Raw genomic sequence first — 16,140 nt, forward strand, 5'->3', positions numbered from 1 at the left:
ATGTCTTGGCGAACACGTGAGTCAAGGGATCATGAACTGTTAAAGTATTTTTACAACAAAAATAGAATGGAGCGAAATGAAATGTAAGTCTCTAGCTTGCTATTTGTTAGCTGTGTAAACGGAGCTCTGGTGGTAGGGTAGGCTGCGTCATTGCCAACCATCAGAAGGTCAACCCATACAACCGCGCATACATCCGCGGCAGAGTTGACCTTTTGATGAGCTGCATAGAGCTGCCCACAAAGCCACAGATAGCTGCGTTTCAACAACATACTATTCGTATTCATGTGACAAGCAGAACAAAGGTACACAGGCTGACCTGGGTCACCAAAATAGGTCACAACGTTAGGCCTACGTATTATATAGCTTTACAACCACCTTTACCGAGACAACTTGCTTCACTATTCTGTCAGCTGTACATGCGAATGAGGTGTCTTTATCGGTCGAAAAACGTAAGTATTTGTATAAACAGAAGGAGTAGTGCGGTAAATCAGAGTAATGGCCGTATTAATTGATTTTGGGAAACGGTGGTAATTACTGAAGCAGACAGTATCTTACGACGTAGCGTTAATTTCAGCACTTATGCTTCATTCTAAGATGGCGTTGCTGGAATGTTTACTGTATTTTGTTGTCCTTCTACCTCCCAAGTAACTGTGCGCGTAAACTGCTGTGCGCGAAATACCCTAAAACTTGTCTGAGACTGCATACACACATGCAAATACTAGGGGTGTGTGGAGAAATCACAATTGAATGCTTAACTCATTTTAGATCCCCACTCATTACCCTTATCCTAACCCCTATTTTGGCTCATCGTGTCAACTGCAACCTTTGTTCTTTCAGTATTCGGCAGCCGCCATACTGGTAGCTGCATTTCGGTCAACCATAAATTGGAGTGTCAGTACAAGTATTGCAATAACACTATTACAAGTTAAGTTGATACACAGAATAAAGATGCCGAGAAAAACCATCTGGTTCAATAGAAATGGTCATTCACAAAATGTCTACTCCTTATTGACAGTTACATGTTCTCTAAAGAATATTTTACTCACAAATCGTGCTAAAATGCCTATTTATTCACCCTGACGAACACAGCCTGTGCAGATGTTTACGATTGCTTTAATTCAGGGTGAGAGGGACACATTGCATGTACAAAACAAACGGTTAGCTTGGGCATCACACATTGATGAATTATAGTAAACCCAGCATGGGGCAGTTCACTTTATTTGCAACGTAGCTGTTTTTACCATTTCAGTTTAAAGCTAAAACAAGAAAAAGTGTTTTTTATTTAATTTCAGCTGAGAAAACCTCTACAGCTCTTCAACTCTCAGCTTAAATTGTAAAACATTTGTAGATCACATGTAATCAACTATTCATTTCTCAGTCTAGACAGAGCTACGGTAATTAATCTTTGAGTCGGTGACTTTGAACCACGTTGTGAGACCCAAACTAATCGTTTGTTTTGTAATTGCAATGTGTCAGCCTCATACTCTGAGTTCTGAGACCGAGACCTGATAACCAATGTATGTTTCATTGCTGACATGTGGAAGGGGCACTATATATCTATTATGTGTGTCACCAGGTTCTTATTTTCTTCTCTAAAAAAGTAATGGCTTACACTGTATGAAATCGGGCGTTTACGATTTTATAAGCTAACGTAAACGCGCCTTATCCACTTCCTGTCCCGTCGATTAAGCCAGCTTATATTTCCTAGGGGTGTGACCGGCAGAAACTTACACATCCTAAATCTCACACTTAAGCTGTTACAGGCCGTGTACGTCGAATCTACAAATACGCCCAAATGCACGTTTCAGCAGGGTGATTCGTTGCAATTTTCAACTATAGTACTAACATAGTGATCTACGTTGTCTTTAACATGCACTTTTGTGGTTTACGGAGCTAAAACTGGATAGAAAATATGGTTTCGAGCAGGGTTACTCAACTATGTCGAAGTTGCTAGCGAGTGGCGTCAGTGGACAGACTGGGCAATTGTCACCACTGTCCGTTGTGATTACATAAGCAACGCGCTCGGGTAACACACTGAACACACAGGAAGTATGAATCGCTTCGGTTACGTGCCTTACTAATACTATGACCACACTCTTTTAGTTCTGGCATGGATGTAAAAAATAGATTTACATCCATGGTCTAATCGATAAAAGAGAACGCCAAAAAATGCAAATAGATTTTCCTCCAATAGGCCTAAACCAAAGACGGTCACAGTTGTACAATATTATAAACCAGTCTTGTTTATATGCGGGTCAGCGTATATGCTAATGTTTTTTATTTCATCTGTCCGTACATGTAAAACTAAACGAAAAAGACTCAAAGTCTATAATGATCATTCTTTCTTGTATGTCGCTGTAGCAGCAGCCATTTCTCTCGTACGTGCGAAGGAGAAAACAATGACTCTTTTTGTCGTTGCACGACTCAGGGTTTTTCAGTTGCAACCCCAATTCGACTGGGGAAAAACAACGAGAGCGACGACTGCACGTATGAAGGCCTCTGCTTCCTTGTGGAATAGATTTCTAGACATATTCGTTCAGTATCAAGTAGTGAAGTTTTCAAATCTTGACTAAAGACCTGCTTCTTTGAGAAAGAAAACTTATGGTCATGCGACACGTGTAAACCGCTAGTGAAAATTTTCCGATGGATACTGCTACGAATATCATCCCATTCAGCGCCCATTAACCCATGTAGGTAGTACCTCCATGATCAAACATAATTTGGTTTTCTTTTCTTTTTTCTCTCAGTATTCTGTCACTGACTGTGCTGCAGTCCTACACACGTACGTATAGAGGTACCGTGCTTGAGAGGACACCACGACACTTTAATTTTATACGATATCCGATATTTAGGCTACGGCCACAAATGATTGAAGTTAGATTGGCGTAGCTAGATCTAAAAAGGGCTGAAATCTCTGATATATATCGGATATTTACTTGCGATTTAAAAGAATCTAGTATCGTGTAGTATCGAAGCTAGAGTCAGTCCTTGGAAGTCGGGTTTGGCCAGAACTGTGAGGCGGTGAAATCTCCGATATAGCCTATATCGGATATTTACTTGCGATTTGACAGAAAATATCGTCTAGTATCGAAGCTAGAGTCAGTCCTTGGAAATCGGGATTGGCCAGAACTGTGAGGCGGTGAAATCTCCGATATATATCGGATATTTACTTGCGATTTGAAAGAATCTAGTCGCGTCTAGTATTGACGCTTGGGTCAGTCCTTGGAAATCGGGTTTGGCCAGAACTGTGAGGCGGTGAAATCTCCGATATATATCGGATAGGCCCCTATTTACTTTCGATTTGACAGAATCTAGTCTTGTCTAGTATCGAAGCTAGAGTCAGTCCTTGGAAATCGGGTTTGGCCAGAACTGTGAGGCGGTGAAATCTCCGATATATCGGATCTATATTCTTGCGATTTGACAGAATCTAGTATCGTCTAGTATCGAAGCTATAGAGTCAGTCCATTGAAGTCGGGTTTGGCCAGAACTGTAAGGTGGTGAAATCTCCGATATATATCGGATATTTACTTGCGATTTGACAGAATCTAGTCTTGTATAGTATCAGTATTAGAGTCACCACAGTCCCCGATAAATATCGGGTAAATATCGGAGCTTTCACAGATTTGGCGTGCCGAGGCACAGGGGAAGTTATTCTAGTAGGCTATCGTCCAGCCTATCGAAATTTGTGGCAAAGGGAAATTCGCTTTGTGTGACGGATGGATAGACAAGCAGACACGATGTGTTCTGTAATTCTGCTGCAACACACGTCACTTTATTCCGTGGTTCTACTTCTCATATAGGCCTACACCAATGTCAAAGTTGCGATAAAATTAACAACGGAAAGGTCAGATTTGCATATTATGGCTTCAGTAAACTAACAAATAAACTAATAGATAAACTGATGTTGTGAAATCGTCATTAGTATGCGTATAGAGAACCCTGGATAGTAAACAGGAAATAAACTATTTTTTTTTGCATTATTTCTTTCGGATTTCCATTCCCGACAATATTAGAGTCCCCAAATCGCCGATAAATAGTAGGAGATTTCACAGATCCGGCGTGCCGAGGCACAGGGCAAGTCATCGTCTAGAATCGATATAGGCCTAGAGATCGCCGGTAAATATCGGCGATTACATAGACGCGGCTTCCCATGGGACAACCGCAGTTCATTCTCAGTATCGTCTAGTATCGATTCTAGTCCCGAAATTGTCGATATGTCAAACTTCGATACTAGATTGTAAATATCCGATATTTAAAAATTGTGCAAAATCGCGCCTTCATGGTGGTTGGGCCCAGTTACGTCAGATACACGTACGTGTCTTCGTGACCTCTCCGCAACCTCTCCGGTTGTTATTCAAATTTACACCAAAATAGATTCAGATTCACTTTATTTCGAATTTTCATAACTTTAATTTCATCTTTGATCGAGATGCTACGCGAATTTACCGACACGTACAATAGTTTCTGTGAGATTTTTTTCGAGTTATTGAGCTTCAAGTCAAGTGCTTCAACTCTGCTGTTCACTCCAATGTCGATGGCATCCATTTCAATCGCAATTGATTAAACTATCTGCTCAGCTAAGAAATCTTAGGTGCTCAACTCAAGTCTGAAGTTGTACAAAAAGTGGCGTCCAGGACCCGATAAACAAAACGTTTTACTTACAGTGGGGGTGTTCTTGATAAATTGAACAGCGTTTCTGTCCAATCACTGGCCATGCTTGATTCAGGCGTCAAATTTAAAATTCATTGCTATCAGTGCGTACATATTGACACACACACCCACCAACTCATTAAGCTGGCAAAAGCTCTCGCAGAAATTTGTTTGGGAAAAAGCTGTCATGCCCAATTTGACATTTCAAAAACAGGAGACTCCCCATCATCAAAGTCAAAAATCAGGGTCACCGCCCCCTGGCCGAAGAAACTGAGCAGTCCCTTAGTCGATCAAACCAAACGAATTATGAATGCCTTCGAGTTGGCTCAATCCGATTAAAATCAGATATAGAGTACGGCGACGTCTATATTTACGTGGAGAATAAGTCGTAAGTATAGACATCGCCGTACTCTACATTTGATTTTAATCAGATTGCTCTTTGCTCTACCTTTTATCTGCAAAACGTCCACTTCTCAACTTGAATATTTGGTGAAAAAAGTTCAATTTTGCATGATTTGCACACCTAATTGTAAAATCTGTGAAAACATTACTGTATCGGTAGCGACACGTAAATCAAGGGATCATGAACTGTCAACACATTTTCACAACAAATGCAGAACAGAGAGAAATGAAACGTAAGTCAATAGACCGCTATTTGTTAGCTGTGGAAATACAGCTATCTATGGCGAGGCAGGCTGCGTTTTTGCTGGGTCATCAATTTGTTAACCCCGGACAATGCAGCGGTGTTGACCTTTTAATCACCCGCAAAAAACGCAGCCTACCCCGGCCCCGTTACAGATGGCTGCTTTCCCAAGGCTAGCTTTTTAAATTCATGTTACAAGCAGTACTAAGGTACATGACCTGGATAACCAAATAGGCACAAAACAATCGACCTACGTAATCAGCTGTACAACCCAGTTTTACCAAGACAACTTGCCTCACCGTTCTGTCATCTTTACACTCAAATCAGGTGTATTTATCTTTTGGAAACAGTAAGTATTTGTATTAAGAGAAGTAGTAGTTCAATAAATTGGAGTAATGGCTGTATAATTCATCGGATGACAAAATAGTTTTCATTGAATTACATACCAAACTATGGACTTTAAAAATGTGAAAAACAAGGAACCAAAATATGTTCAGATTCTTCCACACCTAGTGGGAACCATTCAAATCCCCCTTTACTACCCCTGAAACTTTCAACTCGCTGAAGTCCTACAGCACATTACTAGTATTTAAGAATGCAGCGTAAAGGGTACAATCTATTTTTACCTCACGCGTTTACACATGGGCTAATATCATAGCGATGTCTGTCTGTCTGCCCGTGTGTGTGTGTCATTCCAGCTTTTGGCCATACAAATTTTGACGTGGGCACTATCCGGTTCAGGCCCCGAGAACCAGATAGTGCCCACGTCTATGAATATTCAGCGTGAACGAGGGCGATAAAACTACAAAGAATGCTTCAGATAAGACTGGCAGGAACGCAAACAAATTATCTCCTCTGAGTCCCAAATTCTACACTTGGCTCTTCTAAGTATATCTCTGCACTCCCGCCTGGTCAGTCCACAAGGATTTTTCGATAGTTGAGAACGGCGACACCATGGTACCAAACGGTGTGTCCATTGTCCATTGAGTTGAAACGGATACTAGCAAACTATTAAAAGTGCATGTTATGTTGTAAAATATCAAAGTCACCATTTTTGGTCGAAAATGAAAAGAAATGCGTTGCGACACACGATAATTTCGAATTTCCACAGTTCCTCAAACCACGGCCATACATGAACGCGCTCGCGTATGTCCCTACGCTTTAAGCTGACATTGAATGGTATGCATTACACGTCAGCGACGAGTGCTACGCTTGCGATCGTGTCGATCGGTACGACGGTATGACATGAATCAATGGTCCAGTTCAATGACTTGAATGACTATATACAAAACTGTTTTGATGTTTTCTGCTCTGTTATGGACAAGGATCCGGCATTCACAGGTGCAGAACATTTCGGCCAAGGGGACATAATGAACAAAACTGACCAACTGCGCCTTTTGTAAGCGCTAGCGTTCCCGTTCCGCCCGTACCTCAATCCCAGCTTTGTACTTAGCCGGCAGTTAACTGTTTTTATCTTTTGTCTAATATAAGCCTAGTGTAGCCATGTGACATATATATATGGTCCAAATTCGACATATTGTAGTTTAATTTTGATATGCTGACTTATTTACTATATCAAATCACAGACAAACAGAAAACCCAACTCACTGCTAACATTGCCGGTCAACTTCAAGAATCATGTCTCAATTTTCTCCATTCTCTTCCAATGAACCCGAGACAATTTTACTGACAGTATTACACTGTTACAAACCAGTCTGTTATGATGGACTGTGTATACACTAAAGTTTTCGATGTCATAAACCAGAATTCAGATCTCTCCGTTCAAGAGACGAAGACTCAAATTATGATGATCGTTCTTTCTTGTATGTCGCTGTAGCAAGCAGCCATAGCTCTCGTACGTTACGACGGAAAAACTCTTTTTCCGTTGCATGACTTGGGGTTTTCCCGTTGCAATCCATATTCGTCCGGGAAAACGAGAGCTACGACTGCACAGATGTATAGACTTTCTAGTCATATTCGGCCAGCATCAAATACTGAAGTTTTGAAATCTTGACTAAAGACCTGCTTCTCTGAGAAAGCATAGTCATGCGACAAGCGCCAGTGAAAATTTTCTTTATGCTTTGTCTGGAAAACTTAGGTGATTTTGCTCAGCTCATGTCTGAAGTTGCATTTAGTTGCGTTTAGGACCCGATAAACAAAATGTTACACTTGGTGGGGGTGTTCGTGATAAGTGGAACGACGTTTCTGTCCAATCACTGGCCATGCTTGGTTTAGGCGTCAAATTTAAAATTCATTGTTATTAGTGCGTACATATTGACACACACACCCACCAACTCATTAAGCTGGCAAAAGCCCTCGCAGAAATTTGTATGGGAAAAAGTTGTCATGGTATGTTAGTCTGTGTGTCCATGTGTGTGTCTGTCTGTCTGTTTACACGATAACTCAAAAACGCCTGAACAGAATCACGTCAGATTTGGTATACAGGTACCATATGCTACTTGCAAGAACTGATTAGATTTTTGTTAGTGTTGCTTGCATATTAATGAAGTTATGCAATATCATTTTTTCAGTACATGGTTTCCCTATAGAGACGGTAATGATAGTGTAGGCATATATCAAGAAATACTGCACAAAATTTCATGAAACTTTTCACAGATGACAATATCAGATCATAATGATGATACTGTGAGTGTTGTGTCAATTATCTGCTCATTTGCATATTTAACGAACTTTTGTTACTAGTGACATTACTCTGAAATTCCTGCACCAAACTTGATGATACGTGCAACAAATATCGATCTGATATATATCTAATCATACTTAGAAGCATTGGGCTATGTAAAGTTATGAAATAGATTATTTGCATATTTAATAAAGTTTTATGATTAGTCATATAACTCTGATATAACTGCAACAAATTTGATGAATTCTGCTGCAGATACTAATCTGACTGATATCTAAATGTGGTGTAAAGCACTTAGTAGTGTCAAGTTAATTAAGGGTTCATTGGCATATTTAATGAACTTTGTAATTAGGTATATAACTTTTAAATTATGGCACCCAAGTCAGTGAAATCTGGTAAAGATATTGATCTGATAAATATCGAATTGCACTGACAAGCATTTGGCAGTGTCAAGTTAAAAAATAGCTCATTTGCATATTTTATGAAGTTTTGTAATTAGTCATATAACTCCAAAATAATTGCACCAAATTTGATGAATCTGCTGCAGATACTAATCTGATAGATATCTAATTGTGGTGTAAATCATTTAGTTGTGTGGAGTCAATTAAGGGCTCATTTGCATATTTAACGAACTTTGCAATTATTGATATTACTCTAAAATTATAGCATTACATTTTATGATGTGATCAATATTCAATTATACTGAGAAGCATTGGGCGTATCCAGTTAATAATTAGCTCATTTACATATTAAATAAGGTTTTGTAATTAGTGATTACTCTGACAGTACTGTGCGAAAGTTGATGAAACCTGCGACATATAATGATATAACAGATATCTGATGGTTCTTATTACACGCCTCACACGGGTGTCCATTATATTGGTATGAATTGGGTTTATTGACAGGAATATTGAAAAACATAATACAAAAAATCCTCGTCGGAGATAGTTACTCTGGCAGTAGACCGTATACACGTCTAGTCTTATCAGAAGTCTGTCTCCCACTCCGCGTCGTATGCTAATTGAACTGCTGTCAGAATATACACTGTCTGTCTTTGTTCTTTGTTTTGGTTAGTGATTAATCTGAGGTCTGCAAATGTTGCGTAACATCTCCTTGCTCGTCGTCGTTTGAGACAGGTCAAAGGTTCAATTGTTTTACACAATTTATAACAGTAAAAAAGTATGCAGTAATTCATGTCATACTGCATTATTTCATGCGTCCAGTAGTGCCTGATAAATGTTAATACATGTCGAGTCATCAGCAGTCAATTATTATGCTTGATAACTAAGTTTGTAATTTTGTCAAACTCAAAATCTGTACAAGTCATTCATATAACACGTCATTCCTTCAATTCAGGAGTCACATTAGCACTCCTTGTTCTGTTGAGTAAATGCTAAAATTTTCTAGTCTATTCACCGGACATCAACACGTGAGCACATTCAGTTCATATCTGGTTATATGAAATGTTCTTGTCAGGAGATAAAGTCAAGACCAGGCCTTGGAAAAAATGCCAGTAAACAGTTGCTACGTTGTTTTCCTATGCTGCATACTTTGTCGAATTTAAGCAATTACAGGTCATCACAGTACTGTAAATTACCCATAATTCATTATGATTTGTACCCTCGGAGATTCCACAGAGAAATCTACCACGTCTCCCATGTGCAGACAAATTCATAGACTAGTTGGAAAAATTCTGAAAATGTACTTCTGAGTACACCATTTTTCTCTTTTTAAATGATTTGGAGAATAATGCATGATTGAGAGAGGAGATAGATTTTTTTGTAAATTTTGTCACTGATCGTGTCTTCAGCCATACAGAATTATTTGATGGAAGTAGAGAGACTAGTTGCACCTGTTTTTTGAAACAATAGGATATTGATTTTTTCCCAAGGAAATGACAAAAGAAATTTTAATGCTAAGTTTTCTCAGAGGTTAGAGGATGACTCCTTCAGTTCGTTATAACTTTCTGCCTAACAAGTATGGCATTTGTAGTACGATACCCAAAGAATGTGACTTTTATGGTTGTTTAATGGTTATTTGGAAACTTTCACTGAAATATCTAAACGTACTTTTTTAGTTATTATGCATTCTTATGCTGCACATTATTGCTTATATTCAAAACTGAAGAAGTTATAAGAAAAGTAACCTAGGCTTCAAGGATACAAATCAAAGAGAAATGTGTGAACCACCCGTGCGCATTTGCATAAATGATTTCCGAAAAATTGAGGTCGTTCTAGAGATTGGATCACGAGCACTCTCTGTTGTTCTGAATTGAGAGTCGGCGAAACTGAAATTTCCTATTTCTTGTGAGGCTATTATTGCTTCTAAATCACGAAGTAAGCTCTCCGACGGCAACAAAAGCAAAAATGCGAAGCCCTGTCAACTGTATGCAAATTATTTACGCCTATACACTCAATTAAGGGGTAGACCCACCTTCCTTGAGTGATTTTGGTCATTTTGTTTTATGGTAAATTTTGAATCTGTCTAATATGGCCTTTGAGTGGACGATAAGTTTGAAACTATAACATACTCGGAAATGAGTTAGATTTTAACAAAAATGAACATTGTAGGCCAGTTCGCGTGCCGTGTTTTTCTTGTGTCTTAACGGTTTCCAGATTAGTCAAGGCTATCTCAAGAGCGTAAGTGGATTTGTTAATTCCGTCCGGAGGAGTGCGCATGCGTCAGTCTTTCCCAGCTGCCGGCAGGAAGTATGTCGTGGCACGGTCCCGTGGTCGTGGCTACTGAACATGCTGAAGGTATCCGTCGATTGCAAAAGCATGGTCCACAAAAGCGAAATATCAAGCATATGGCCGGGAATGAGAGAACAGTTAAAATTGTCAGAGTTACAGTCAGGCTTAAAACTCCAGTTTTCGATGCGTTGAAAACTTAAGGTGTAAACTGGAAATGGTCGCAAGCGAGGACTGTAAACACAGAACGCTTACTCATTCAACACTAAACTGAGCTTCGAACAAATACTGGTGATACATCTTGCGCACAACTGAGATGCTGCTCATTGTAGTTTACGTTATTTTTACCTCGTTTTCCTATAACACGTAATTAATAAAACTGTTCCCGTACAAAACAAATAACGGCCGAAAATCCAAATAGTAAGGTTAGTCTTTGTCTTTACATATTTGCCAAATAAAGTCCAGCATTCAAACTTAATCGCCGCCGAAAACCAAAACGTACATTTGTGTCCGCTGACAAGTGACGTGGACTCAATGCAAAGTATAGTCTGACATTCAAACTGACCCCGCCCCAATCAAACTAGGCTACTCCGAAAGTCCAAAAGATACGTCTTTTTCTGATAACAGTTTACATGTTTGTCTGCACCTAATGAAGTCCGACATTCAAAAGTGATCCCGCTCCGAACTAATTGCGACTGATGATAAAAATGTCAGATGATTTCTTTTACGTCTGCAAATGCCAAGTGAAGTCCGGCAACCAAAACTATTATCGCTTACGTTACGGTTTACACGTAAAGCATGCAATGAATATTTCGTTCCTGTACGTCACCACAACTTGCACAAGTTTTCTATCTTTTTTGTGAAAATAGTTGCGACGTCTTTTTGTTTCAACAGTTGGGCGAGCAACATTCCTCTCCGTAGAAATTAGAAAAATGCCAATAGTTCGAAATTTATAACGAGAAAATCGCGCCGGTGGTCTGTTCTGCCCGGTTTGGAAACGCGAGCTTATTGTTTTGTGAATTCTATGCGGGCACAGAGGGAACGTGATGCGGATAACGCACGTACAGTTTTGCTATATTACATTAGAATGATGCCATGATTTACAATGTAAATACAATATTGACCTAGAATTTGTTTTTCAATCTGTACCGGAGCTAATCATAGAGCATATATAATTTGTCTCGATGAACTGAACTTTTATTGGTGGACTGCTCATTAAGTGAGTCGAAGTCCAGGGTCGAAATCAATCTCGATTGAAAAGTATGCGATATTTCACAGCACAAATTCATATCAGTATAGCTTTAAAATCATTGCGATTAAATTGTTATTAGGTAATTATAAATTTATGTGGTAAATTTAAGGAAACCAAAATTGAAAATGATAGAATAATTTTCATGAACTTGAAAAAAATTAAACAACCATGAACGTGCTTTTTTCGAATCAGCAACTACTTTTTCCTGTGGATAAACTCAATCACGCTGAAAAACAGTGTGCTGCTGGTCTGTCTATCGTCGTTATCAACAGACAGTCGCCACCGGAGAATGACGAATGCTCGTTTCCACATATCAGCCAACGCGATGTTAAACTGATTGACTGAAGTTCACGCATTTCATTACTTGTACAAAATTTGACCGTCGCGATTTTAGAATGACGCATTCAGTTTAATATCAGTGTGGTCACAGATTCACATAGATCTGTTTTAGTACACTCGCCTCCATGGTATACTCGCGAAGCCAAAACAAGTTGCTTTTAGAATTGTTCAAGTTTCGTGTCAGAATCGATTTATTTCAGTTTTTCGCCAACTTTTTATCTTACTATTAGGAAATAGTTTTAGATACCAGATATTGTTAGGTGTTATATTTAGTTTAGCCTGACGATGGGTTCTAACCTGGCACAACACAAAGTTAGCCCGGCACTGGTGCTTCTGAGGTCGGAAACCGCGTTCATATGTAGCTGTCCGTTTTTAGCTTCATGCCATGTTCAAGGCGGACTGTGGTCGTACTTCAACATGCAGTACGGAACGTAAAAGCTAACGTACGCAACAAGGCGTCTGAAGGAATTTCGTCTTTGTCGGTATGTACCACATTGTAAATTCATTGTCACATGTCTCTCTCCGGGCAGGAAGCTGAAAACGCGGTGACGATTGCGCAACCAAAAGAGAGAAAAACACGATGTCATGGGACTTGGCATGCAAAATCACATAATTTTTATGAAGCATATACGCAGCCAGTCATTTCTTCGCTTGATAATCAAATTTTAACTGGTACATTACAGTGCACAGTTAATACGCTAGTGTGTATTTAGCAAGAAGATTATCCGCAGATTTAGCTCGAAATGACAGTTGTGTAAACAAAGCCTAACGCTTGCGCCGCGAACTGGCCGTTTCAGTGTTCATTTTCTTCCAATTTTCACGTCATGTATCATTTCATTCATACCACAAATTCAGGCAATTGTGTAAACGTCCTGTACTTCATTATGGGCTGGGAATTTCCACCGAAAATGTGAGCGAACCGGAATTTTAGCTGACTTTGTGCGACTCCAAGGGTCGCATACACATTTCTGCGATTTACTCCGTTCCGTTTTTGGCAATGTATCGCAACTTCTGGAGAGTGTAACTTGGCGCCACGTTGACGGATTAGCCTCATCTTTGCACAGGTTGTAGTTAGTGACTGTTTGTACAAAATCGTGTCTCAGAATTCCGATAATGCTCCAAAAACAAAAGATATCGTGACAAACTTGGACAAAAGCCGTTAATTTATTCAGAATCTACCACTTCTCACTTTCAAGGCTAATTGTGCAAAAACAAAGCGGAGTATCAAAAATCCAAGACACGGTTTTTTACACACCTTACCCTGCTATCGATTGCAGTAAACGGCTCACCAATGGCCATCACCCTCTCGTACTTATACTTTTTGAAGTGAAAAAAACTCAAAAACACACATTTTTGAGCAAAACAAACACACTCAAACAGGTTTTGAAATATTCTTACAATTTTTATGATCTTCAATTGTCGAGCTACCCAGACATATACTACATGTCGGGTTAAAGATTCATTTTAATGGTAAAAAATCAGGTTAAAGAAAAGTGTCTGCGAATGTGGGTTCCCCCTTAAGAACAAGATAACACCCATGTAGATCAAGATACTGTGATATAACTTGCCTACCACCAACGCTTTACTCTACTTTGTTATTTATGTAATTCAAATGTAATACAGGCACGTGGATCTTTATAAGTATGTCAAGCCAATTGTTGCAAAATAAAAAAAAATATGTGTTCTTAATTTTATGTCTGCGATGTAAAATTTCATGTTTGTGTTCTAAAAGCACATTTTATGGTCATATAACCATGATTGCTTTCTAGAATGTGATGTTTTTGTACTAATACTTTGTTTATGTCCATGAAACCATTTCTTATATGTGTACATCTCATGCTTGATTTCATAAAGGACATTCGTGTTCATTGAACTATTGCATACGTCATCATGATATCGTCATACCCCTTATTACATTACAATTCCTTAGGAATACATGGAAGTTCAGTCTATTTTTCAGAAATGCGATGGCGCCAGGCAGTCCCCAAGATGACCCCAATTGTTCTTAGTGAGGCAAGTGAAGCACATAAGTGTACATGAGATATGCTAAAGATAGACACGCTCGTTCTTCTGAAACACATAAGTCCAAACGTATGTATGAGATATGCACATTGTAGACCCACTAGTTCTTGCCCTACAGGCTAGTTAAATACCTCTTTTATTAAAAAAAAATCAATTTTTGTGTCGAAGACACTTTCCCCCTGCGAATTTCACCGACTTGGCCTCCAGCCACGAGGCAAGCCAGAGTGATGCAATTCTTCTGTGCATTTTCACAGATTATTGAGCTAGCTTTGATAATGGTTTATGTAACAGAGGGAACAATCCAGGCCTTTGTCAGTTGTCCAGTCAACGTTTTTATGGTCCTGGTAGCCTTTGTACTAATAGCTGCGTTATGGAGTATGCGTAGACCTGCTGGTCTTCCCCCAGGCCCAAGAGGTTTGCCGTTCATTGGAAACATACGCGGTAAGTTAAATCGTATGTTCTTGTACTACAAAATGCAACACGCGAGTGTAATTCACATAAAACAGAAGAAAAATTATAGTGTCCGTAACAAACAGGTCCTATTTGGGCTTTAGAAATACAGAGGTCATGTAATTAAAACGAACTTTTTCCTGCTGTGTCTCAACTAGCAAAATACTAGACAAGCCAGTATAATAATTGATTTAGTGCCTATGCAAAGGCACAAGAGGTCGTGATGTTCTGTCACTTTGACCAACTGAAACTTTTAATGAGTGAAAATAAAAAACCCGTATCTCACTCGTTACTTGCCACTTTCCAAACATTTTTTGTTTCATATTATTTTTAATAAACCTCCCGTGGTCTTCAATCTAACCTTAGTACTGGCAGATGAAGAATATTAATTATTAGAACATGTAATGGTCAATCGCTAAATTTGATAAATTTTGTGGAGCATGCTTTTGTATAAGTTATGTCAATTATGTGGAGTGAGAGCTTCGAATACAGGGAATCCATTAACGGTGAGCAGCACAGAAACTCTGAGTGTAATACTGACATTTATTTACAAATGATTTACGAGTATTAACAGACATTGCAGATTTCACTATCCGTCTACTAACAAAAAGAGTCGATATATTACAACAAGCCAGTCCACATCTGCGAAGGATATCGTGTTCACTTTCTTAATTTCACTGGGCTAGTTGTACCCAGCTATTTGTTAGGTTTTACTGATCATATATTGTTTACCAATGACCTGTTTATAAAAAGGCGGGAAACTCGCCTAACTTCCTTCATCGAAATGAAACGAAGCGGAAACTGTGTCAACTTTTGTCATCCATTTCGTTTCAGATCTTGCCCCGAATCCTGTATTGACAATTTCAGACTTCGCTAAGACATATGGTGATATTTTTACCCTTAAAAGCGGAATGCAGTGGATTGTTGTGCTGAATAACTTTGGGCTTGTTCGAGAAGCGCTCGTGGAAAAACAGGATGAATTTGCTGGAAGACCATGGATGTATAACAGTGAGCTAAAAATTATTTATTCTGTGACAGGGTTAACCTGAATTGATATATGCACTGTAATTCTTGCTTTAAAATTTGGCTGCTCTCATTGTATGACACTAATAAGAGCACGAATTTACCGGAAAATGCAACGTTATAGCTCTGCCCTAAAACTTTCATATAGCACAACTGGTATCGATTTGATAACGTCCCTTGAAAATCTTCGTCAAACTCAAAACCCTTTTGAAAGTAGTGCGCTGGGATATTCTTAATTCCAAGGCAAGTACACATCATTCATACGGTTGTACACGTGAAAACATAATTAGATGTAAACGTGCATAGACTTTTAACGGGTCGGGACTGTTCACGTTGGCTTAAAGTAGATGTATTGTTGTTAAATGTTGCCGAAACATCCCATAGTATATTGTTACTGGAGTATCTTTGACTTTACATATGAAAGTGGACT

At 39.0% G+C, this 16,140-nt stretch overlaps 1 protein-coding gene across 1 annotated transcript in view; it reads left to right on the plus strand.

Moving 5' to 3' along the window:
• Positions 1 to 258: 258 nt before the first annotated feature.
• Positions 259 to 16,140, plus strand: part of LOC139133460 (cytochrome P450 1A1-like) — a 30,140-nt gene continuing 14,258 nt past the window's right edge. Inside the window, exons 1-3 of the mRNA XM_070700070.1 lie at positions 259 to 449; positions 14,492 to 14,678; positions 15,522 to 15,695. Of these exons, the coding sequence (XP_070556171.1) occupies positions 417 to 449; positions 14,492 to 14,678; positions 15,522 to 15,695 (394 nt within the window). The 5' untranslated portion in view covers positions 259 to 416. The remainder of the gene's footprint in view (positions 450 to 14,491; positions 14,679 to 15,521; positions 15,696 to 16,140) is intronic.

The sequence above is a fragment of the Ptychodera flava genome, chromosome 5, assembly GCF_041260155.1.
Source record: "Ptychodera flava strain L36383 chromosome 5, AS_Pfla_20210202, whole genome shotgun sequence".
In the NCBI taxonomy this organism is placed as follows: domain Eukaryota; kingdom Metazoa; phylum Hemichordata; class Enteropneusta; family Ptychoderidae; genus Ptychodera; species Ptychodera flava.